The sequence below is a fragment of the Pocillopora damicornis genome, chromosome 12 (assembly GCF_964200805.1).
Source record: "Pocillopora damicornis chromosome 12, jaPocDami1.2, whole genome shotgun sequence".
NCBI lineage: Eukaryota > Metazoa > Cnidaria > Anthozoa > Scleractinia > Pocilloporidae > Pocillopora > Pocillopora damicornis.
This window is the reverse complement of record NC_142681.1, coordinates 5169041-5194781: the sequence shown is the minus strand read 5'-3', so window position 1 is coordinate 5194781 and position 25741 is coordinate 5169041. Positions and strand designations below refer to the sequence as shown.

The 25741-nt window shown below is 38.1% G+C and overlaps 6 protein-coding genes across 8 annotated transcripts in view; 1 reads left to right on the top strand and 5 right to left on the bottom strand.

Moving 5' to 3' along the window:
* Positions 1–2465, bottom strand: part of LOC149036176 (uncharacterized) — a 19763-nt gene extending 17298 nt beyond the window's left edge. For all 3 annotated transcript variants that reach the window (XM_089188785.1, XM_089188784.1, XM_089188786.1), the window contains exons 1-2: positions 1645–2465; positions 1186–1265 (exon numbers count right to left, since the gene is read on the bottom strand). The gene's annotated coding sequence lies outside the window, so the exon portion shown is untranslated. The remainder of the gene's footprint in view (positions 1–1185; positions 1266–1644) is intronic.
* Positions 2466–4085: 1620 nt separating this feature from the next.
* LOC113673381 (uncharacterized) lies at positions 4086–8968 on the bottom strand. The gene has a single exon (XM_027189782.2). It carries the CDS (start codon positions 7994–7996, stop codon positions 5180–5182), a length of 2817 nt encoding a protein of 938 aa, XP_027045583.2. The 5' UTR covers positions 7997–8968; the 3' UTR covers positions 4086–5179.
* A 465-nt stretch (positions 8969–9433) lies between these two features.
* LOC113673351 (uncharacterized) lies at positions 9434–12957 on the bottom strand. The gene has a single exon (XM_027189748.2). The coding sequence runs from the start codon at positions 12955–12957 to the stop codon at positions 11557–11559; it is 1401 nt and encodes a 466-aa protein (XP_027045549.2). The 3' UTR covers positions 9434–11556.
* Positions 9828–11475, bottom strand: LOC149036175 (uncharacterized). The gene has a single exon (XM_089188783.1). It carries the CDS (start codon positions 11473–11475, stop codon positions 10105–10107), a length of 1371 nt encoding a protein of 456 aa, XP_089044909.1. The 3' UTR covers positions 9828–10104.
* Positions 12958–14559: 1602 nt separating the features above from the next.
* On the bottom strand, positions 14560–17285 carry LOC113673370 (uncharacterized). Its single transcript, XM_027189771.2, has one exon. It carries the CDS (start codon positions 15743–15745, stop codon positions 15008–15010), a length of 738 nt encoding a protein of 245 aa, XP_027045572.2. The 5' UTR covers positions 15746–17285; the 3' UTR covers positions 14560–15007.
* Positions 17286–17360: 75 nt separating this feature from the next.
* On the top strand, positions 17361–24511 carry LOC113673369 (O(6)-methylguanine-induced apoptosis 2). The gene is made up of 11 exons (XM_027189770.2): positions 17361–17504; positions 17862–17980; positions 18720–18818; positions 19028–19073; positions 19630–19687; positions 19995–20067; positions 20661–20728; positions 21183–21235; positions 22400–22592; positions 23275–23468; positions 23816–24511. Exons 1-11 carry the CDS (start codon positions 17426–17428, stop codon positions 23881–23883), a joined length of 1050 nt encoding a protein of 349 aa, XP_027045571.2. The 5' UTR covers positions 17361–17425; the 3' UTR covers positions 23884–24511.
* The last annotated feature ends 1230 nt before the right edge of the window (positions 24512–25741 follow it).

The following is a 25741-nucleotide window of genomic DNA, read 5'->3' as shown; positions in this document are numbered from 1 at the left end:
CCAAATCTGCTTGTTTTCCTAATATGTTTTAACAATAGAATAGTGGGTTGACTTCAGCTTTGCAATTGTTCTGGGTAAACATGATCATGTCTTTAGTGAAGAACTCGAAATTGCTTTTGTTAAGAGATATGATTTTTGTGGACGCTCGACAATAGAGCTCCAAACTTTTATAAGTTTCTACACAGCAACTTTGTTTCTTAAAACAATTTAGCTGTTATGGTTGGTTGCAGATTTAAGATTAATTTTAATGTCTTATCTTTAGACACTCCCTGTCTTTGATGTCAATTTAATTTGCTTGACTCTTTCAGTAACAGAGGGTTGGGAAATAATGACTATAGTAAAATAATCGGTTATCAAGTGCGGTATTTACTGAAGCAAAAAGGGGCACCGAGAGATTCGTGTTTCACAATAAATTCCTGCGGCTTTTCACGGAAACTTGACGGACTAAAAAACAAATTACAATGACGACAAACTCTCAGAAACTGGACATTAATGCGAAAATAACATATCAAGGTGCTTCGAACATCCCACGGGCTAACGCCTGGCGTGGTACATTGGAATAAACTGCTAAGGTTTCAAAACATCCGTCATCATCTTATCCCTTTTTCAAGCAAAACGTAATCGAATGCGGATAATCTGCATCACGGGAATCGGGCTTTTGGTAGACATGCAGTTGTGGCTCATTACTCAACCCAATCATATGCGAGATTAACGTCCGTATTGCTTTAACGATTAGTAACAGTCCTGGCATATAAACAAAGGGCGAAACAAAAGTTCATTGCCATCTGATAGTAAATGTAACAGGAGTTAGCTTTGGTCTCATACGGTAAAAAGAGAGATGAAACGAAATAAGGACCAATTTATTTATCAAATTGTTTTAGGAACGAAATCATCTGTTTCAGGACAGTGAAAAAAAATGCCGCTAAAGACAGGATTTAAAATCACTTGCAGACCCATCAACACTTTTTCAATTAACTCGAAACGTAACTTAAAGTCCAACACGTACTCGAACTTGGATACAAACTCGAGCCTCCCTCAATACCGACATAAACCTGTCTGGTTTCTATTCATTATCGCACTTATATCGTAAATAGATTGCAGTTTGCCATCGTGGCAAAATATACTTTCCAAAGAGCTATGCATTCGTTTGTCTCACGATGTAGTATGTTCTGAAACATTACTCACCTCAATCTTGGAGAACCTCCACTTCGATTTTAAAATAGAGCCAGCTATGTGTAAACTCTGAGTAGACAAGGCTGCACCCACTGAAATGATAGCATGAATTGAAAAAACCTTTAATTTATAGCTACTCAACGGGGCGCCAGCGGGGCGCCAGCATTGTAATAAACAGGCATTGTTAATTCGTTCCCTTAATTCTGCGAAATCCAACACTAGAACAGATCTGCCGATACGTTTCAGCGATGGAATAGTGGTTTGACTTCAGCTTTGCAATTGTTCTGGGTAAAAAAGATCGCGTCTTTAGAGAAGCACTCGAAATTGCTATCATTAAGACATACGATTTTTATAGACGCTCAACAACAGGGCTCCAAAGTTTCTACAGAGTCGCTTTCTTTCCGAGAGCCGTTACTACAGCAACTTTTGCTTCTGCGATCCACATGTGATATATTCTGAAACATTACTCACCTCAATGTTGGAGAGCTTCTATTTCGATTTTAAAATAGAGCCAGCTATGTGTAAACTCTGAACAGACAAGGCCGCACCCATTGAAATAATAGAATGAATTGAGAAACCTTTAATCTATAGCTACCCAGCGGGGCGCCAGCATCGTAAGAAACAGGCAATGTTAATTGGTTCCCTTATTTCCGCGAAATCCAACACTAGAGCAAATTTCCAAATATGTTTTAACAATAGAACAGTGGGTTGACTTCAGCTTTGCAGTTTTTCTCGGTAAACAAGATAACGTCTTTAGAGAAGCGCTAGAAATTGCTTTCATTAAGATATACGATTTTTATAGACGCTCGACAACAGAGTTACAAACCTCTAGAAGTTTCTATAGAGTTGCTTTCTTTCCAAGAAAGCCGTTGTCTCTCAAAACAATAAGCTGATATGGGCGGTTGGACATACAAGATCAATTTCAATGTCTAATCTTTAGACACTTCCTCTCTTTGATGTAAATTTAATTTGTTTGACTCTTTCAGTAACAGAGGGCTCAAATAATGACTGAAGTAAAATATTCCGTTATCAAGTGCGGTATTTACCGAAGCAAAAAGGGGCTCTGAGAGATTCGTGTTTCAGAACAAATTCCTGCGCTTTTTTACGGAAACTTGCCAGACTAAGAACAAATCATCATGACGACAAACTCTTATAAACTGCACAGTAATGCGGTAGTAACGTATCAGGTTGCCTCGAACATCCCACGGGCTAAATCATGCATGATAAGACATAAGGCTCGAAGTGCAAATCAACATCAAATGTCAATTAAGAAACCAGGAAAGATACTTGAAAGGTTAAGGAAAACAGTCATGAAAAGCAAAGGATATGTAGTAGGATTTCTGAAGGAAATTCATTCCAGTAACGGTTAATACATAAATGTATTGCTGTTCTGGGTATGGGCGTTAAGTTTGAATCTGTTTACTGCAGTCTTCGTGCCACTGCTTTGGCGGTTTCGCCAGCACTCTGAGAAACAGGGAATGTTAATTCATTCCCTTGATTCCGCGAAATTTAACACTAGAACAGATCTGCCGATATGTTTCAACGATGGAATAGTGGGTTGACTTCAGCTTTGCAGTTGTTCTGGGTAAACATGATCACGTCTTTAGGGAAGCACTCGAAATTGCTATCATTAAGAGATACGATTTTAATAGACGCTAGACAACAGGGCCCCAAAATTCTAGAAGTTTTTACAGAGTTGCTTTCTTTCCGAGAAAGCCGTTGTCTCTCAAAACAATTAGCAGATATGGACGGTTGGACATTTAAGATCAATTTTAATGTCTAAAGTTAGACACATTCTGTCTTTGATCTAAATTTAATTTGTTTGTCTCTTCCAGTAACAAAGGGCTCGAAAATAATGACTGAAGTAAAATATTCGGTTATCAAGTGCTGTATTTACTGAAGCAAAAAGAGGCTCTGAGAGATTCGTGTTTCACAACAAATTCCTGCGTTTTTTCACGGAAACTTGACGGACTAAGAACAAATTATCACGTTGACAAACCCATAGAAACTGCACAGTAATGCGGTAATAACGTATCAAGGTGCCTCGAACATCATACGAGATTGAAGAATAACGGACCAAAGTTGACTGTTTACACGAATCTTGTATCTTGCAAGCAATCGACCACGAACCTCAATCAACAATTAAAATCGCGATTGCAAAATACATAATCAAAAATAGCGTGTAAAAAAACTTAGCCTTAACGCCGATAACGAGATTAAAATGACAATGAACTAAATACAAATAAACCTATACAAACTACGTTAAAGTACGAAGTTTCGGTAGCGCGCTCATTGTGATAAGTCCAACTGCGCATGCCTATAGGTTTAAACGCATGAAATTTGAAAAACATGAAAAGAGCCGTCTTCACAAAACTGAAAAGATGCTAGACGTGACCCAGAACATGACACCATTTCACTTTGGATATTAGAAGCGGATAAACATGTTGTCTAGAAGATAAGGACCTAGAGGATTCTTGGAAACCAAGAAATTTCCACGAAATGTTGTACGGCAATACAACAAAATATCTGTTTGCATACTTTCACCCAATGCTGGAAAACTAAACTGAGGAAAACAAAGTTACAAAGGCACTTACATATTGGTCCCGCTTGTACCAAAGATTTAAGAAGCGAATGGACGAGAGTTCTCGTCAAGGTTCTCATTTCAGTCTTCCAAACTATCCCACGATAAAGTTCGCATTTGTTTGTCTGTCATTAATAGTGGAAATAAAACATGTATCATGGAACAGTGAATAGTGTTTCTGGTTTTGCTTTAGTTTTACGGGATTATCTCCACAAATCTGATTTTCTTTATTTCCTTATTTTCGTTCATACCCGAGAATTCACGAAAACAGCTTGCGCAAAATATCCTATTACCCCCTTGAACTATACCTTCTCATCAAAAACACGATGTATTCGTTGATAGAATCTTTATTCACACGTTTAATTATTGTTGCTACCGGTGATTTGTAATTATATTTATCCATCACCATTAGGCATATTTCAAATAGTTCTTCAGCACGTCAGTCGAAATTTAACAGCAAAAGAGCAAAGAATATGTCATTCTTTTCAGTAGAAAAAAACTTAAATGCTTTTACCTTTAAAAGATATGATAGCTCTTTTGTAACATTTCTGAAAATACTTAATTTTCCAACGCCAAAAATCACACGGTAAAAGTGGTGATTCAAATTCAAGATTCCTCGCGTAATATTTTGAGATTAAAGAAAAGTAATCTGCAAAAGTTCGTGGAGAGGAGGACATACTCATGTTGGAGAAATAATATCGCAGACATGAGTTTGAAATTCGCTAAACATCCTCCTCAGATACATTTAAGCAACCTAGTAAGTTTGACAGAAAGCTTGGCTGTGAAAGTGACAACCGACAAAGACAAGTACAAATCTTTGGAACATTTCTACTTGAACGCAGTCAAACAAATTTGTATAACGAGTAACTGATAGTGCTCAAAGGAATTTTTCTTTTTGGCTCGAGTCTACACTATGTATAAGAACAATTAAAAAATCGAGTCTCTTCGGTTACGTTTCTTCAATTACCCTCAAAATTATTACCATGAAATAAAGTAAAGTGGCCGGTTGAGTTATGATACGAACAAATAATTCTGAATGAAATCAAAACAAATCTTGCGTTAGTAAATTTTGAATAATAAAACTCTCGTTGGGCAGTAAGTGCTCGAGATATTCCATTGATTATCAGAGTTCTAAATCGTCAGTACTCGATCAGATACACTTTGCTGTTCTTTTCATGCATGCTTCTAATCTTCACTGAATTATTCCAAAATACTACAAAAAAGCACTCTCCTTAAGCAGCGCTGCTTGAAATTCACTATGCAGCATAACTTTGGGAGAGGTGGATTTATTGTTATGAGTCTAAAGAAGTAACATACCGATTTTCAAGTCAGAGATAATGTGAAGTCAGTTGTTCAGTGAAGGACTCAGTTAAAGTTCCTCGTCGATTCATTCTTCATTCAGGATGAAAAGAGCGTCCATTCCTTTCAGCGAGGGTACTTATCCTTTGGAAATTTCTCAGAATGACGGTCTAGAACTTCCCGGATCTGATACCTGTTGCCTAGGTCTTCAACAGTCATTCCGAGTGTGTAACACATTTCTAGTCCATTTTGCATTGCCTCTATCATCTCTTCTTCTTTTTTTTCTTTGTAAAACACAAGGGCCTTCTCTGTCTTCACCATTACTTTCCACCTATGATCGTTCTCCAGTTCTCTCTCGGCAACACGTTCTGCTTTTTCCAAAAACATTCTTGCTTCCTCGTAGTTACCATTGCTACTGTGGCAGGATCCACAGTTTTTCAGAGTTAGAATGGTCTCCTTGTGGCCATCCCTGCCCAGATGTTCTAACATTTCCAGAGACTTTTCGTAATATGAAAGAACAGCATCAAAACCTCGTTCACCCTTTGGTAACTTTCTCTTGGCAAAGAAGAGGAAGTCGGCGATATCTTTAAAGCACTGAGCAGTCATAATGTGTTCACCGAGACACTTCTTGGAGAGGTCCAAAGCTTGATTGAGCTGTTCTTCAGCACGCTCGTATTCATTTCGGCGCTTGGAATTTCTTCCAGCAAACAAAAATGTTGCCGCCCGTTCAGGATGATTAGAGAGTTTTTGCTCGCAGATTTTTAGTGCTCTCTCGTACACCTCCTTAGGCTTGTCGGGTATTTTTTTCTCGGAGATAAGACGAGCATGACTGTGGAGATATATCACTTCTGACAAAGGGCTCTCGTCGAATTTGGTTTTGTTTTCTAAATACAGGTTCTCTGCCTCCTTCATGCAATCCTCGTATTCTTCTCCCTCTCCTACTTTTCTCATTTCATGTCCAAGAAGACAATACAGTTCCACTTTGTGCACAGGATGAGTATCTGGATGGACGGTTCCATTTAGCTTTTTTAAGAACTCGGTGTAAAATCTGGGAAGGACACACATCTCAAGGTACATTAGTTTCTGGGGAAGATTGGCAAGAAACTCATCACAGGAGTCCATGACAACAATGTCCTCGTTCTCCCTTCCTTGGGTGTAAACCAGAAGGAAGTGCTCAAAATTTTGTCTATCTTCATCAAAGGCGTCGAAGGACTGTTTGCAAGTGTCTTTGCCCCAAAAGAGATTGGCATTTTTTGCGAGGCGACACATGTAATGAGCGCATGCCACTTTCTCTCCCTCAGCTAACAGGGGAGCTGATGTACCGACATTTTTCGCGAAGGCTTTAATCAGTGAATGCAACTGATACCTTTGGGAACTTGGCTGCTCCACGAGGGACCTGTTTTTCAAGGAACGGAGGATCGAAATAGGCAGCGTTCTAGAGTTCGCACACGCTTCCACAATAGCCTCAGCAGCATCTGAGTCAAATGAACCCGGAAACACAGACATGAGAACGAGAGCATCTTGTTCAGGTTTCTCCAAGAGATCGAATGAAGTCTTTATCGCCTTTTTCACTGAAATCTGGTCATCTTCCAGAACCTCCAAAGGTTTCTCTTTGAGGTTTTTAATAAGCCTTTCTTCTGGGAAATCTAAAAGCAAGGATCCAACAACGCAGAGTGCCAAAGGAACGAAACCACATAGCTCGACTATTTCTTCTGTCTTGCTCAGCTTTTTTAGGGCCTCTTTGTCGTACACGCGAGAGACAAGAATATTTTTTGCCTCTACGGGTAATAACGGATTAAGTCTTACCTCACCAGTTTGCATTTCGGAATCTTTGAAAGTCTTCCTTGTGGTAATAACATAAGTCACTCTTTGCTCTGACAGCATTCTTACGGTACGCAACAAGCTTAGAAACTGTTTAGAGTCGAGGATATCATCTGCATGATCGAGGACAAAGGTTACACAGGTATGAATCTGTTTACTCCAGTTTTTGAGCCATTGCTCTGGATTCTCTGGCAATTTCGTTTGAAGTTCTCCACATGAATGGATCATTTCTGTGGCTACTTCATTTAAACTTGCTCTTGATGAAAGACTGCAGAACAGCACAGCCCTGTTGTTTTCGGTTCTTGCTAATTCGTGAGCTACTGAGATCGCTACAGTTGTCTTCCCAAATCCGGGTCCTCCAGTGATCAAAGCAACGGGAGTTGTACCTTCTTCAATGATCTCTATGACTTGCTGTGTTTCTTTGGATCGACCAAACAGTAGTTTATCGGGTAGCTTATCTGGTAAACAACTGTGAATATCAGACTTTGCGTCGCTCGAACCTTGTTCTTCTAATTTCCTCCATTGTTTGACTTTCTCTTCCAGATGCTGCTGAGTTTTGCGATCGATGGGGTCGGTTTTCAGGGCTTCGATTTTCTTCCTCAGTACACTTCCTTCAAGTGCTTCAATAGCTAAAGATATTTTAGTCCAAATATCCTCGAATTCGCCTTTTGAAATTTCGGTAGAGGCACGGTGAGACAAATCATTTCTATAACACTTGATCCGGACGATGTTGGCTTCAGGACTATCGTCATCGTGCGGAGGCATTTCGTGCCATCCAGTGGAAGGCGCCGTAAGATAACAAATGTTACGGAGCAGTAAATGCAATAGTGTGATGTCGAACACTTCTGCGCTCGGTGGATCACCTGAGGGAGGGAATAACATTTCCCATTCGGTTGAAAATATTACACCTTTCGACTTAAGCCTTTGAAGCTTTGCCTTATTCTTCTTTAAGACGACCTGTAAATTTTCCGGTGGGTAAACAGAATACAAAAATTTGCGCAAAATGGCTGTTCCTCCATCAACAAGCAGTCGCACGAGTCTTAAGCCATTGGTTTTCTCCTCTGATGTATCGTACACAGACGATCCAGTAGACAGATCACAAGAGGCTGCACTCGCCGCCATGTTCTTTCTCGTAAACGTGTCGGAAAGATCTTGTTTTCTGAATTTGTCTAAATGTTTTTACAAAAATCGGTGGACAAGATTGTATCTTTAGGGAAGCATGCTAAATTACTGTCAATAATCAGTACGATTTATAGACAGCTCAAGAACAGGGTGATAATATTCTCAGAAACCGTGAATGATGAATCACTTCCTGTTTTCTGAGAAACTCTTTACGCATGATTTATTTCTCTCATAGCAATTGAGCTAGTACGCATGGGTAGAGTTTCTAGATTATTTGTCTTTCATCTAAGCTGTATACAATTACATACTGTCCATCACACAAGTGCAGCTTTCTTCTCATTTTAGCTTTTATCTCTTTTGTTAACTCAGTGTTCTAACATAATGAATAATTAAAATATTCAGTTATCAAGTGCGATATTTACTGGTTCAAAGTAGCAATTCCTACCTAATGCCGTAAGGATAAGCAGCACGAAAGTATCGGGTTGCCCAGAGTATCGTCTGTCAGCAAGACACGCACGGGATAACTGCGTGCATGATACGACACACGGCATCAAATGCAAACCATTATTAAATTGCTCACCTTGAATCAGGAAAGAAATTTCAGAAACCGTTTTAACGCACCTAAAAGAGAAATTTATGAATGTACTTTAATATATTGATAACAACCACCCAGAGGAACTTCAACACTGCATCAGGGGTTGTAAGACTGTGTGTTAACGCGGGTTATTTTTCGATTACGACAGAGCGGGTTACCTCACCTAACTGGGGTCTCCTACCTCCATCAGTCTTGATTTTTATCGCTGCTTATGCGAGTATCTCTTTACTCCCTTTAAATATATATACTTCCTCAACAAACATACACATTATTTCCCTCCAAATATGTATTTACAGATTTATCGTGGTTTGCAGTTTGCTAAACGTCATCTAGCTGAGGATTGTACAATAATCATGTCAAAAACACTCAGGATCACGGGTAATCGTGTCATGTATGACCGCAGTGCATGATTTCTAAGGATAATCATGTTAAGTTCGCGCGCTTTGTGTTGCCTGCTGTTTGTAAATTTTTACACGTTTAGAAATAAATCCTCAGTTCCGCTTACTGTCGTGACAATTTATTTTTTCGTTCAATGTATAATAAAACAATTATTGGATTCGGTTTTGTGATATCCATAAAATAATCGAGGTCGAAGTAAGGCGGCTTCGGCTGATTATTTTGGATATCCAATAATTGTTTATTGTTTTCCTGGTCATGCCCTTATTTTTCTTCCTTTACCCTTCTGACTTTCAAATGAAGAATGGCCGGGTTAACTGAATTGCAATCACGACTTTCTCAATATCTTGGCTTTCCTACCATGTCCTACTATCTGGTAGGTTACACAAATTGTCGATGCCACTGAAATGTGTGATACTGGACCACTACCACACAAACGGTTCCAGTTACAAATGAAAGCTGCTTTATTTAACCCTTTACACCCTAACATCAGTAGGCATATTCTCCATACTTTTTTCTATACATTTCCCATGACATTGACAAGGAGAATTTGTTTAACAATCAAGATCTTCTTTAGTTGGTGATCATCTCCTTTATTCATGTGGCCTTATGCTCCCCTTATGCTCAGGGGTGATATGGTAAGGAGAAATTAGATGCTGGTCACTCTTAGGGGTGAAAGGATAAACACCTATCCAGCTATTTGACTTATAAGGTTCCTTTTGTTTTTAAGCCCCAGGTTAAGAATTAAGGCAGTCATGTTCGGGGGGGGGGGAAGGGGAAGAACTGACTGTCTGACAGCAGTCAGTATACCTCAACTTCACGAGAAATAAATAGAAAAAATAAACAACCCAGTCCTTTAATTAAAGTAAAAAGAGGCAAGACTGAGGTTATCCGTGTTATTGACTGATCTCTAGAACTTACACCTGCAATTACCGGCAGCAGGTAATTAGCTATACTAAATGAAAGGAAGACAGTTCTCACTCACGCGAAGTAGAAACCGAATGAAAGACTTGAACAGTTCATTTGTACCTGGTTACGGTCTTTGCCTAAAGAGGCACAACCTTGGTTTGACCTCATGAAAAACTACAGGATAATTGTACTGACACACTTTTTAACCCTAACTACGGGAATTCCACCTCATCAGAGTCTCTTGGTAAACCTGTGGATGACGCCTCAGGAATTTCAGGATCTCTCTTTTATTTGCTAACATATCGATTGACTGTTTGAGGCGTTGATTCATGTTCAGAGCTTTCCTCATGATTTTTTCCGCTTTTTCTGCATTTCCAGTGCAGTCATACACAAGGGCCAGGTGTGTTTCAATCATCACTTTCCATTTGTGGTCCTCTTCCAATTCAATATCAGCGACTTCTTTTGATTTGGTCAGAACACTTATTGCTTCTTGAAAATTTCCTTTGTTTTTGCAGCAAACCCCATAGTTTTTCAATGTCAAAATGCTTTCCTTGTGGTCACCAACACCAAGATTTCTCATCAAAGTCAGTGCAGCTCCATAATGCTCAAAGCATTTCTCCATGTCTGTGTTATCCCTCCTGTAGAAAGAAGGTCCAAAGTAGAAGTCTGCGATGGCTTTGTGACACTGAGCTGTCATGGAATGTTCTCCGAGGCGCAGAGTAGACATGTCCATTGCATCCTGAAGATGTTTCCTACTTTTGCTATGCCGACCAATGTACTGCAAAGTAGCTGCAGTCTCTGGATGTTCTTTGAGGTTTTTACGGCACAAAATTAAAGCTATTTCATAGACTTTGGAGACAATTTCCGATCGACTGGGCAGCCTTAGTACCGAAAGAAAATATGCATAGCTATTAAAAAAATATACTTGCGACAAACCGTTTCTTTTGAAAGCTTTGTAATTGGTAAAGTAAACTCCCTTGGCAAGATTCATCAAATAGTTGTACTGTGCTAGTTTGCCCACCTTTCTCTTTTCATGTCCGAGAAGGCACAAAACTTCAACGATGTGAACATGGTGACTTACTGAGTGGAAGTACTTCCAGAGTTTTTTCAAAATTTTTATGTAGAAGTTAGGTAAAAGGCACATTTCTAAATACATACTCTTTTGTGGAAAGTCTTCAAAAAATATACTTGTGGAACACTGAAGAGGATCTACATTACGAATGTAAATTTCCAAGAAATACTCGAAGTTGTGTCTGTCTTTGCTGAATTCCAAAACAGATTCTCTGCATTTATCTTTGCTCCAGTACATATTGGCATTATAAGCAAGTCGACAAATGAAGTGGGCACAGACTTCTTGTTCACCTTGAGCAACAGCCTGTGAATACTTGACGTGACTATCTTTCGATAGAAACATTCTGATAAGCTGATGAATTTCATATCTACGTGAACTTGGCTGCTCCAAGAGAGACCTGTTTCTGAGCGATTGGAGAATCAAAACTGGCTGAATTTCAGTACCCATTACAGCTGTAATTACAGCCTCAGCTGCATCTGAATCGAATGAACCTGGAAATACAGACATGATTGCCAGTGCCTGTCGCTCTGCTTCACTTAAGAGATCGAATGATGCCTTAATGGCCTTTTCAACCGACAAATCGTTGTCCTAAAGAACATCTAGAGGTTTCTTTTCGAAAATTTTGATTAATTTTTCCTCTTTGTAGTCCGAAAGCAAAGATCCAACCATGCAAAGGGCTAAAGGGACAGAACCACATAGTGAGATCATTTTTTCCGTTTGGGAGAGCTCCTCTCTCGTTTCCGTATCGCCAACCTTTGAAAGAAGAACCTTGATTGCCTCATGCAAAGGAAGAGAATTCAATCGAATGGTTTTGATGTTTGAATCACTACTGGGGGCATCCACTATTTTTCTAGACGTAGTAATAAAAGTTAGATTTTGGCTTGACAAGGTCCTCATTTCACGTAAAATGTCAACAAACTGCTTTCGATCATCAGACTCAAGGACACGATCTGCATTGTCTAGTATCAATGTGACTTTCCTAGATTGCTGTTTGCTCCAGTTCAGAAGCCAGTGTTTGGGATGCTCTGGCGGCTGAGAAAGGCCTCTGCTGCAGGTAAGAATCATTTTGGTAAATATGTCGTTTAGTGATGATTGGAATGTTAGTGAGCAATATAACACACTTCGGCTGTTTTCGCGTCTGGCAAGCTCGTGGGCCACTTTGTTGGCCATAGTGGTCTTCCCGAAACCCGGTCCACCAGTTAAGGAAGCGATGGAGACTGTTCCGCTTTGAATAAATTTTACAGCTCGTTGAATTTCATCCGAGCGGCCAAACACATCTTGAACCTCATCTGGAAGACAACTGAGAAGCTCAAAAGACCCACTCACCTCTGAAACGGGCAGTTCATTACTTGAAATTCGCCCAACTTTTAGCTGATGTACTTCGTGCTCTAAGATCTGCACCCTCGGTTCGATGTCAAGTTTCCACTTCTCCACTTCTTCTTCGACTCGTCGCTGTGTACCATGATCGATGTCTTCGGTTTTTTGGCGGTTTATTTCTAGTTGATCGAGTCCTAAGGTTACTAAAGAGTAGGAAATTGTATTCCATTTGTCTTCAAACTCGCCATTAGGAACACCGGTGGAAATGCTATGACACAGGCTGTTTCGCAAGCATTTAATCCGGACGATCTCTGCTTCACGACTGTGATCTGTTTTTGCCGGCATTTCGTGCCATCCTGTGGCAGGTTCAATCAAAGCGGGACAGATTTCACGAAGCAGTAAATGTAGAAGAGTAATATCAAATGTGTTTGAGTCTGGTAGGGCACCCGATGGAGGAAATAGCTTTTCCCACTGGCTATCATATAATTTACGTCTGCTCTTTAAGTTAGCGAGGATCGCCTTGTTGTTGTTTAACATAATTTGCAGTGTTGAAGGCGGATGTATGAAAGACTCTAAAACGTTCCTGAGCGCTTGTGTACCTCCATCAATTAGCAGTCGCGCTAACTTGGTACCGTTAGTTTTTTCCTCCGATGGCCCTAAGATGGACGCCATTTGCTATCGCTGTTGAGACAAGTAACGAGCATAACGTTTGAAAACTTCCATAAAAGCGATCAGACACATCTAGTATTCAAGAAATCTTAGCCTTTATTGTAATATTAAACCTGCATTGCATGGCTTTGTTTTCAGAACAAATGAGAAGTAAGGAATTATGGGAAACAAATCAAACTTATTGTTGACGACAATTGTGGAAAGCAGACATCACGCAATCACCCCCTTTCTTGTGTCAGATGGGGGGGGGGGGGCGGGGAAGGGGCGAGTGGAAAAGGTTTACAGTTTCTCAACATTGAAAATGGTAAAGAAAGTATTGAAAGCGGCAAGTTTTTAAGACGCAAGCGTAATGAAGGTGTGTTTAATGACATTTCCCCTCCCTTTTAGAATCAATCAACTTGGACTTATTTTCCGTGGACCATCTTGCTCGCTCCCAAGCCCTGTGATTTCTTTTCCTTTCGCCTTTTTATTGTTGCAAGTGTGTGAATGGAGTGAGAGAAGAGAAATATTTCTTCATTCCCATCTTATCTTAACCAGATGAGTCTTGTGCAATGGATTGTATCGTTTCAGAAACGCTTGGCTGGGTTTTGATAATGCTTTCAATGTTTCCAAACACTTTCATTTCGACAGATACAATTGCGTTTCCTGATTTGCGACCCAAATAAGTTGAGTATTTTTCGGATCCGTGAGTAACGTTATGATACTGCAAGCTTTTTAATTCTCGGTGTGAATCCCTTTAGCACTCTTTTATTTTACCAGGGTTCGGCCTCGGTAGCCTGTGCCAAGCCTTCCGGTGGAGATGAACGTAAGGGCGTGAGAGAGAAAATCTGTTTTCCCCTCGCTTTTTTTCACGCTTGCCCCTAGAACAGGCCATGGTAACTCTCTGTTACAACTTACGGCTACTGATTCTCAATTGCGAAAAGAAAGTTTCAAAAAACAAAAACAAAATTCGAGGCCGATTCGATATTGCAACTTTTAAACAACTCGCTTTCTTCCCTTCTTTGTTTCTGAAGTAAGTTTGACTTCCAGTAAAGAGCATTTCGTCAATGAGATTTAATCAGCGAATGGCCAACAAAGCGAGTTGTTTAAAAGAATTAGTCACCGTTAGATCTAGCAACGTGTTTCAGTTTCCGAAGTCTGTTTGACTTCCACCTACTATAAGAGTAAAGAGAATTTCGTCTATGAGATTTAATTAGCGCCACCAAAATCATAGTATTAGATGCAAATGTGATGTCTACATTTATCTTTCCACCTCGAGTCAGGCAACGATTGACAAGGCCGTGAATAGATTTTTTTTTCATATCTTCATATCTGACCCTTAGGTCAGAATATCTTTCAAGAGCAACTTGAACCCATTAACAGACGAGAAAAATAAAACGTTAGGTAACGTAATCCGTTTCAAACACGCTAACTGATGATTCAAGCTCAAGAAGGTCACCTTTATAATTCGCTACACATATCAATTTTTTTTTCACAAAGAAATTTTCGTCTGTCTTTTGTTTCTCTGTTTCCTGTCGTACACTCTTTTTAGACAGCTGTCTTGTTTGGTACATTGTGTTCCATGTGTGATTGGTTATGCAAAAATCTGAAGAGACAAGCCGTATAAATGATTTAAATCCTCTTTATTGACACTGGTGAATACACCCTCTCCCAGCTTCCTTGTCTTTCGACAGTTTTCATTTTCCAGAGCAAATATTGTGACACTCTTCCATCCTTCGCTTCCCTTCCGATACAAACCCAGCTTTCTCCTTAAGCGGAAATTTAAATATATATGTTAATTGGGAGATGCCGGTATATTTTCTTTTTCGTACAAAAATATGGAAATTCATTTCATTTGTGATCTTAATTTGTAGTGTACCGGCTAAGAGTGAGAATTTGGATTCGACACTCAAGGATCAATTCGTTTTCTGTTGAAAATTACACAAACTTAAAACAGCGATAATGGTGAAAAAAATAAAAATCAATCCTCAGAATTTAACAAAATTAAATCATAAGAATAATATACAGCCAATTTTTTAAGACAGGAAATTCAGGTTGTATTTTTTAGGCTAAATTATTCCTCCTCTTCTTCCTCGTCAAATGAATCCTTAAACTTGCCAGTTTTCTTTCTGTAATCTCTGCCTTTACCCACAGAAGACCCAGTACTATTAGATTTTTGCTCCGGTTGAACGTTGTGGACGAGAGCTAGAACAGGAATTTTTTGAATCGTTGATTGAGATGAAGCGCTGCTCAGTGAGCGACCGTCCTCTGAAGCGACTGACGCAGTTTCCGGAGTTTTGGTCTTCGTCACCGAGGAAGCCGCGTCCTCAGTTGGTGCTTTGAAATATTGCCCTTTCTTCTGAACCGAAGACGAACTACAGAGTGGTACGATTAGTATGACGCAGAATAATAAAGCTCCTAGCGGTACCAGTGCTGTTCCAACCAGAGTGAAATCGTCCAACAGTGTGTTGAACGAAATGGCAGTTTCATCCACTATCGTTCGAGTACCATCGCTTTTCTCCAAGTAAACAACTGATCTTCGAGGAATCAGGTAGCCGACCAGCATAAATGTAACGCCGATCAGAAGAACAAGAATTGAAATTACGAGCAGAGTCAGCGTCTTTCTGCTGTAAATTGAAGACATCGACGCGCCGCATTTGCACTCATATGGGCAGAGTTGTTGATCACCAGGCGTGTCTCCCGCGAACATATGATGATGTAAATAACGAATGCCAAAGCGAGATTCGTCGCGAGTTGTTTTCCCGCGCGACGATCTCGAGCGCGTCTTTCGAGTCTTTTTCGGCTGTGACATAACTATAGAACCGTGGGACTTTCAAATTATTATACTTTACCAAATCTTAGGCAAATAACTCGTCAAGATGAGACTTCCTCCGGTGATTTTATCAGACAAAATGTATTTGACTTATTCCAGTCATCTTCACGAATGTTCGCCGCTAAAGTAGTTCTTGGAAATTAAGAAAATGTCATTTGAAGCCTTAAGGAAACCAAGAAGAAAAGCTGGCCTGTTGCTGATAATGTTAAAAATAATTCCAGTTTTCTTCACGGGTGTGGATTAATTCCGAACTTGTCTGTGACTCTGTCAGCTGTAAAAGACTAAAAGACCTTCATTTGTAAATTGTGCTTATCATATATCCATGCGCCGAACGTAAACTCGTTCCTCGTCAGTTTAGAGATTTTCATTCACACCTACAAAGGTGTAGAAGGAGGCACAATGCTGTCGCCGGGTTTTTCGTAGTACAGAAAATAGTGGGTCACCTTTCTCTTTTTTTTTCATCTATGTTCGAATGTTTATGCCGCCCTGGCAGTATATCTGAATAGACCATGGAACATGTTAATAGCTTTTGTTAGCAGCGATCAGCTGTTGAGTCGCTAACGCGTCAGTTTTCCTTCTAGTCGCGCGCATTTTTCACACTTCAAAACAAACTTTAACGCATTGTGATTGGATCATAATAATCATATTCTAAATGCAGCCTTAGGATTGGTCGAATATTAGATAAGACTTTCTGCTACATTGTACACGTGGCGGGAAAAAGTCCTCTATTGTTTATGCGCAAATGATAATTAGGAGAAAGAAGATTTGCGTTCGAATATATAGGATTAGCGGAATGAGTATTTCATTTGCTCTGGATAAGAAAGGAAAAGTGTCCCTGGAACGACTTAACGCTCTAGAAGTGCTCATTAAAACCATTTTAGTGAGATTCTTAGCACATTTAAACTGAGAAAGTTTTTGAATTTTAAAAAAAAAATTGAGTAAATAATTGAGAAAATACAATTTCGCACGCGATGTCACTGACCATTCCAAGTATCTAATTTGGCAAAGTTAGCGTTCGAGAATACATGATTATACTGGTAAATTGTATATCTAAATCATTTTTTGGACCAATATTCCTTCGCCGCACTGTGCACGAAACTCTTCACGCTAAGTTTTACAAACAAATACGATTTAAAATGTAAAGGGAACTTATGTAAAGCTAGACAGACCTTTTGTTCCAAGCCTTAGATTATAGTGGCAACATAGCCTTTTTTCATCGGTAAATTTATTATCGTTCATCATTAAAATTTTCTTTGCTTGGTTTTCATCAACTCACCTCAAACAGAAAATTATTAGAAAGGAAAAATCACCTGTTTTCTCCATCTTCGACTCATTGGAACTCATTTCATTTGATTAGATATCCAATAATGAATATTTTAAATAAAATCTCATCTGGTTTTTTTTTACAAAATGTGCACACGTTAGTCCACTGAAAGCGTAAACGAAAAATCTCAGACTACTTCTAGTTCTCTAGATCATACATGGTGCATTTAAGAGAAATAAACTTGTACTGTTTCCGCTTTTACTATTGGATTATAGAAAAATATTCCTGAAAATGTCATGTGGCGATTAGTTGAAAGCGTCATTTCAAAGGACCCGGAGGCCTGGTCGCAAAGCGCTTTACTTTGGTTACCAAGGAGACTTAGGCTGGAAAGCAAAATGGTGGACAGTGTGCAGGTTGAAGAGCCGCAACGGAGAGCTGTTGGAGGAATTATAACAACAGGAAGGATTCACAAAGGTATAGGTTTAGATAATTTATAGACTATTGATCGATTAATGATTCTCGAACGAAAATCAAACTATTCGCGTTCGAGTGTTTCAAAGAAAAGTGAAGAATATTTTGCATGTTCGATCGATCAGATGATCCATAGATTTTGGACAGTTTGACGAGGCCTTAGTTTCTTCGATTTTCTCTCGGTTGATTAAGGATAAAAAGTAAACACCAGTATGTTAAAAGCATTTTATCGAAGAATAGTTCAATGAACATCGGAAGTTTTTTTAAAGCTGTTGTTTATTGCTTATGTTCCCTTCTAATTTTTGTGCCATACACTTAAGTAATGTTATTATTATTATTTTCTTTTTCCATATTGAAAAGGTCATGGCAAAACAGCTGCATCGGCCTCTATCCCCAGCAAATATCAGACAATCGTGAGTGATAATTCAGAAAAGAAAGGATTCCTTTCTAGATCCAAACGCTTTGAAGGGTTTGATGTGGTAAGTGTTTACCTTTCCTAAAATAAGAATTGCTGTTTTTATATATTTTGCCTAAGTCAGGTATGTAATTTGATATACCTGTAGCCGAAACTATTGGTGCCCGAATACTTTCACATATAAGTTTGATCGTAATTCAGCTTGATGTGGATATGAGTGGTTGATCGCCTTTTTGCAGTCATGTAGAGGGTACATTCTTGTCAACACAGTTGCGAAATAATTATATGGAGAGATGGGAGTTGTGTCCTTTTGGAACTGAGAAATCTGAGTGGGATTTTGAGAACAGGGATTGGACTATGGCAGTTGGGATTAGCAAAATTAAATCATAAAGACTTCATCACATGAAACACGCATAAGGTACAAAATGTACTGCTTGATTCCAATTTGAATTTTACGCCAGAAATTTCAATTTAGCTGCAATTGAGTCATTTACATTGTATAAACATCTGCACATGAAAGTAGTTCATATTCATGTAGGTCACTGGGACAGGAACATTTTTTCTCCATAGTATCATCTTATTGACATATAACCTCATAATACTATTAAAAGATGGACACAACTTTTCATCCCAAGGTAATTTCTTATTATGCAACCTATGCACAATCATTTCAAGGCTTTAACATTCTCTCTTTCCCCCTTAAATTGATCAACGCTTCGGTAGACCAAGAGAGAGAGAGAGAGAGAGAGAGGAAAATGAGTTGAAATCTTGATTAAAGATACAATTTGCTAATTTTTGTGCAGAGTGTAAACCCAGGTCCTGGGACTTATGGAGAACTAAAATCAAGTGAAACTAGAAGCACTTCCTTCTCAAAGAAAGGATTTGGTGGTTTTGTTTCCAAGGTAAGTACAAAACCACTAGAACAAAGTGTTTTTCAAATTTAACAATGCTGATTACACAGGCATAGCAACTTGTATTCAAGTATAGTCTTTGTATTTTAAAAGCGAAGTGCTTTGTGATCTCCATATTGAGGTTCCTCCTCCTGTCAAAACAAATTCAAACTTGTCAATCACCAGTTATGCGACGTCATGCTTGTTCTTGTTTTCCTTAGGCAAAGCGTTTTCCAAGAGGAGTTCAGAATACAGGACCAGGCCCAGGTACATTTAAGACATGATCAGTGCATCATAATGGCTTCCACCGTGTCTTTAATAAAGTTTGATTTGGTGATTTAGTATTTCACCCTGACAAAGTTGATATTAACCCTTCAACTCCCAGAAGTGATTAACATGTAACTTCTCCCTATAGTATCTATACATTATCCAGCAAACAGGAAATGAGAATTCTCAAATTTATCAGGTGGAAGTTGTTATCTTGATCCAACACCCAACTGTCATTATTTTTTTACATGGAGATGTGTAGCAGCTAGAGGGGAGAATTAACAATCAAATCTTGGGAGTTAACCCTTTAACTCTCAGAAGTGATTAACTTCTCCCTATAATATCCATACATTATTCAGCAAACAGGTAATGAGAATACTAAAACTTATCAGGAAGAAGTTTTTATCTTGATCTAACACCAAATTCTTGTAACTAATTTACAAGGAAGTCTGAAGCAGCTAGAGAGGAGAATTAACAATCAAATGTTAAGAGTTAAATGGTTAAGGGTTAATTTCGATAAAAATTATGATACATGTACCTGCCTCCTCTATGTCAGGTTTTTATGATCCTTCAGTACCAAGGGAAAACAATTTCAACAAATCTTCTGTTACAAGGTATAATTGTGTAATTCTTAGTATTAATTGAAAATTAAATAACAGTGAGTTATCATAATTTTTATGCATATATAATGTTTATGCATGATACAGTGTCTTATATCTACTGTCAATCCCATCCTAAGAGTTGATCTACATGACTGTGTAACACTTTTTCAGTGGTGATCAATTTTCAACTTTACTCTTTTGAATCATTTGGACTTCAGTCAATTACATGTCAAGAATAAAGTCTACATGTATTAAATTCATTGTTAGCTCTCCATTTATCTTAACATTGGTTTGATATCTTCCCATTCTCTTAATATAGGAATTTTCATCTTCCCATTGCCCTTGAAAGAGACAACAAAAAAGGACAATTCCCAGCACCAAATCAGTACACGGTAACCCATTTCATTCTAATTGTCAACCCTGTCATCCCAAGAAATGTTTAAAGTGTATTTTTTCTCCTTGAAATTTCAATCAGTTAGTTATCTAGTTAACAAGTTATAAGAACAGAGAAGCTTATGAGCAGGAGGGTGTTATTTTGAAATAAGACAAATTCTCCTAATTCACAAGTAAAAGTGTGAGTTGGATCTTGAGACTTTAAGACCATGTTAAAATGTCGATACTCATGAAGTAAATTCTACTTATGGCTCTAATGATCACACCTGACAATGGCTCGTACTGGGGTTGTCAAAATGTCACTTAAAAACAATTTATTTTGGACAGCTACTTCACAGATGATCAAGTTATGTAAATTATAGACTGATTGAATGTACATTGTACTATAGAATGGATATTTGACAACAAAGTGTTGGGTAACCTTGCAATGAAGACATTAATTTTTTCATAGTTTTTAGACCACTTCATTATAATGTATTTCATTTATGGTCTTTTTTCTGTTGTGGAAGTTAATTACAATTAGTGAAACACAGTAATTCAGTTGCAAATAATCATGTATTTGGGTTATTTTTTCTTTTTTTTTGCACAACAGATTGGTCGCACAACAGGAAGAGTTGTTTATGATAACAATGTTGCAGCCTGTGCTGCATTTCAGTCCAGGTAAAGTGTAAGAAGACTTGAATCTGTTGTATCATTAAGGTTGTTGTTTGAATGTTATTTTCTTTCAATTTGGACCCAAAACTTTTTAAGACGAAATATGATTTGGAGGCTTTTATCATTCTTCTTTGTCTATTATCACTCTTCTTTCTCAAATTCCAGTGCCCTGTAAAGATTTAACCTTTGTAGTCCCTTCCCTGTGGAGTTTGTGGTGAACTTTCTTGAGCTGCACAATAAGGGGGACTGATATCAAATATCACATTCAATTTATGCATGGATCAAAAAAATCAAAAAAAAAAAAAAAAAAAAAAAAGAGTGCTTACAGAATACACAGTAAGAGGAAATTGATTTGGATGTGCAGAAGCCTCACCTCTTTGAAAGAGATTGAAATAAAGATTATAGATCACAGGATACACCCATTTTTTCCCTAAAGAATAATTTCCACTTTTGAATATAGATCCAAAAGATCAAAGGACTGGAGTGCAGGAGCAATATATGGACCATCTCCATGTAAGAAAATTCTGTCATTATTTTGTACTTTGTCCAAGTTTTTCATGGTCAAACTGAACTGTGAAACAAAATTAAGTCATGCTGCTTGAGCTAAATATACTAATAACCAAAACCCCACATACAGCTATTTTATGTGAGTTTTGGGTAGCACTGTATAGCAATCAATGAGGCTGGGTCTTCAACCCTTTAACTCCCAGAAGTGATTGACATGTTTCTTATCACTGCAAGATCTGTACATCGTTCAGAAAAAGGGTAGAGGGAATACTCAAAGTTATCAGGTAGAAGTTGTTGCCTTGATCTAACACCAAATTCTTGCATCAGTAACTAATTTACAAGGAAATGTTTAGCAGCCAGATGGGAGAGTTGAAAATCAGATCTTGTGACTTGAAGTGTTTAGAGAACCAAAATGTAGGTGGAAGCTGGTGATGTGAAGAGCATTATGTTCTAATTCATTAAGAAAACATTTTTCTGGCTGGAACTAAAGCAATTGAAACTAAAAGTTATGGAATTTATAAGCCATTTGGCTTTAGCTGACTCAAATTGTTCTTTAGCTGTTACTCTTTAAGAGGAACTTGAAAAATGTATGCTGAGGAGTTTAACCCTTTAACCCCTCAGAGTGACTAGCATCTAATTTCTCCTTACAATATCACAGCCGAGTCAAACATTAAGGTCAGGAGAATAACAGAAATAATCGCAAACTGAAGAAGCTCTTGATCTTCAAACAAATTCTTCTTGTTTGTATCATTATAGGAAATGTGTAGAGAACAGTGTGGAGAATATGCAAATTTATGTTTGGATGTGAGGGGTTGAAAGGATAGTAAGGATAGGTTGATTATTCCCTTTCGGAAGGGAAACGCAAGCGGGGTCGCCCCAAGATCACATGGCGACGGACAGTTGAGAAGGAAATAAAGGAGATGGGGAAGACCTGGGAGGGCATCAAGTTCATGGCAAGGGATCGCCAGATGTGGAGGGAACACGTTGCTGCCCTACATGCCTGTTAGGCGTAAAGGACATGAAAGAGAGAGAGTCCCTTTCGGAAACAATAGTGATGCTCCTCGTTTCTTTACTGTTCATAATTTTGCTACTGCATGTACAGAATGTGTGAGAAACTGTATGCTATGTGGGCCTTAGATTTCCATGTACCAATTATTTATACTTCCACAGGTCATTACACAATCAATGACAAGCTGGTAACAGATTCACCCAAAATTGCCACTGCGCCTTTTAAGTCTACAACAGAGAGAAAAATGATGCAGTCTCCTGTACCATACCCTGGGCCTGGGTCATACAAACCCTTTGGAACAGCAGAACGTCAAACACTAAAGCAGCAGCAACAGCCGCAGCAGAGTGGATTTCAGTAAGTACAGCTTGGGGTCACTCACTCACTATCCCTACATGTATATGATCAATTCAGAACGAAAGAAATGTTACAGGCTCTAAAGTGCAAGTGATCTACCAATTTTGCTGTGTTTGACACCTCCTGAGAGCCAATCCAGAAATTTTTGAACTGGTGGTGTGTGACAAAGTTGTAAAAACCTATACCCTCAATTAATGTTCAATTCATGACATTGTTCAAGGCAAACATTTATCATTGATTGAGGCCTGTCAACCTTATCCAACCACATCTGGTTTATTTAAGAATTTTCACAATAACATGATTTACCTAATAAAATTTTTAAGTAAACCATGTGTTGCACATTCCCACACCCTACTTACATTGGAAGATAGAGTGTGACCAATTTTGAAGTGTTAGTTGCTGAATAATATTAAAAATTTATTAATTTCCTAAAACAACTGAATTTCAATTTTGGCTTTTCGAGTGTAAGCCCAATAAATGGTTCACTTTGTGTGACTGTTTAAATACCTTGAAAATTCAGATGATAGAATCTTCCATGCAGGTAAATTGTGCATACTTTAATAACCTTAAGCCCAAACAGCTAAATATTTAAGAGAGATGAAAAAACTTATTGCATTATTAATACTAGAGAGGTGAAGGACATGATGTCAAAATAACTTTTATTACTTCCTTAATTTTGCAGTAACAAGCACTATTTGTGTATCTCTGCACCTGCCATGCCCCTCCCACCCCTAGAGCCTATGCCAGGACCTGGTCATTACAATGTGGTTGACTATGAAGGCCCCCCTAAACATTACATGTCTGGCTCAGCTTTTGTATCAACAACTAGTAGGTGGTCAGGAGGGGCACCTGGAGAGGAAGAGGCCCCAGGGCCAGGTATGTACATGTTATTTAGATTTGGCTGTCAATTCCTGTAAAGTACAAGAGGCCACATGGAGTGATCTGTGACTCTTGCTGTGCATCCTTAAGCTCTAGATAGTTAAACAAATTCTTGTTGTAAGCACCCAAGGTAATGTTTAGAGAACAGTAAGGAGAATTTGCATATTGATGTTGCGGTGTAAAGGGTTAAATGTCCAGTTGTTCACACTTGTAACATAAAACATGTAGTGATCAGGTTTGAAATGAACAACACATTCTTACCCGAGTTTTTTTGGCCCTAAAATAAGCCAGCAACTTATCTCATACAGCATTCATTTTTCAATCATTTTTTTGATTGGTTTCAGCAACTTATCGACCACAGCATTATGGAAAACAGTCATTCATCTACAACTCACATGGAAGATGGATATAGCATTTGTTATTATTTAATAGTGAAAAATCCTATTTATATTACACTGTAAGACAATGAAAACCAAAAGAAAATATAGTACTTCCTTGCTTAGGGTTTGATACAGCAAATTACAAAGAAAAATTTTCTCGCAGTTTTCCCATCTTCCCTGGTTTAAAAGAGTATTTTTATCAATTGTTCATTCACTGTTTATAGATTGTTTGTACATACTTCTGAGAATATAATTTTTAAATGTGTACAGAAAATATATGCAACCTACAAAAAAAAAATCTGAGTCTCAAAATCACCTTTTAATTTGGCTAATAGGAGTGTCAATTTGAGTCACAAATATCAGTATGAATAAACATTTGGTATGTGAAAATTATTTTTGTTAAACCACAGTGCACAAAATTAGATTGGTTTTTCAAGTGTTGTTTGCAACATGTTAAAGGTGTCACAGCTGTGAACAGTTTGCATGATGAAAAAAACATTTTCACCCTTTCATTTAAGTCGAAACAGTTCTACTTTACCATGGTAAAGCAAACAAACCTAGACTCAACAAAGAGGTGATATATCATGAATTTATTTTTGTAAATTAAAAAAAAAAGGTTTGCCTTTGTACAAAATTGTATGTAATAAAATAGAAAGAAAATGTTTGCATCAGCAGCTATTCTTATATGCTACAACAAGGTGTGGGAGGTTTAAATTCCACAATAAATATGCTGTGTTAATGGGATGGTTTCTTTAAAGTATGATCAGGCAACTGTATTTCCAGGTAAGATTACTGCCTTGGTTGTGTACTTTAGAAGCCATATTAAACCAGTATGTCATTCATCAACCTGATTATTGGTGCTGCATGTACCTTTCTTTCAGGTTGTAGTAGTTTTTGCTACATGTATATGAATCACAATCACTAAGAAGAGTGCTTTCTGGTTTAAATCTTGGGCTCAAACCATTTCCTGTGGTCAGGGCTACACTTAAAAACTCCAATTGAAAGTTGAGGCTTGAATTATGGTATCACCTGTGGAAAATAACTCTAGTAATACAATAGACAGTCACAAAATATAAATTTATCATTAAAATGCCCCCTGAGTTTTACCTATCTTCATTAACAACTGCACACCTGGCAAACTTACTCCAGCCCCTTGAAACCCATAAAAAGTACAGAAATTGAGAGTGAATGACTTTTGAAGAATGGAAAGCAAATAATCTGCAGAATGATCTTCTCAGTAAAGATGAGTATCAAACCACTTCATAATGCATAAAATTATAATGAAATATTTTAATGTTGTTGTTATTGCCCACTTTAAGTAATTAAATCTTTTAAAACCACCAAAAGTTCCTGTGAGATTAAGTTAAATTTTGGACCCTTTGACCCCCTAAGAGTGACTAGCATCTAATTTCTCCTTACAATATCACCCCTGAATCAAACATTAAGGTCAAGAGAATATAGGAAATGATCACAAAATAAAGAAGCTCTTGATTGTTGAATAAATTCTCCATGTCTGCACCTAAGAGTAGTATACAGAACAGTAAGGAGAATATTCATACTGATGTTAGGGAGTACAGGTTTTATCATTTGTCTCACAATGTAATCAACTACCCCATATAAAACAATGTTCCCAATGCCTGCTGGGTATCATATGATAAGGATCACTTTTTTTAATGTAATCTTATGAAGCATGCTGCTCTGCAGTGATTGGTTGGTTTCCAATGCTGTGATTGGCTTTTTTTCATTATCTGTAGTGCTGCAATGCATTCTTTATCCTTTGCTGAATTGTTCCCTTATCAGTTTATTTGTCGCCTCACAGTTCTCCTGTCTGTTGCTGTGTTTTGTGATAATGGGATCCATGCTTTAGTTATTTCAAAAAAATTTTCCTTG

Coding starts and splice junctions, on each gene's coding strand:
- LOC113673381 (XM_027189782.2), bottom strand. CDS start 7,996: ATGGCGGCGAGTGCAGCCTCTTGTGATCTGTCTACTGGATCGTCTGTG.
- LOC149036175 (XM_089188783.1), bottom strand. CDS start 11,475: ATGTCTGTATTTCCAGGTTCATTCGATTCAGATGCAGCTGAGGCTGTA.
- LOC113673351 (XM_027189748.2), bottom strand. CDS start 12,957: ATGGCGTCCATCTTAGGGCCATCGGAGGAAAAAACTAACGGTACCAAG.
- LOC113673370 (XM_027189771.2), bottom strand. CDS start 15,745: ATGTCACAGCCGAAAAAGACTCGAAAGACGCGCTCGAGATCGTCGCGC.
- LOC113673369 (XM_027189770.2), top strand. CDS start 17,426: ATGGTGGACAGTGTGCAGGTTGAAGAGCCGCAACGGAGAGCTGTTGGA. Junction 19,688..19,994: donor AACAAATCTTCTGTTACAAG/GTATAATTGTGT, acceptor CTCTTAATATAG/GAATTTTCATCTTCCCATTG. Junction 20,729..21,182: donor TGTGCTGCATTTCAGTCCAG/GTAAAGTGTAAG, acceptor TTTTGAATATAG/ATCCAAAAGATCAAAGGACT.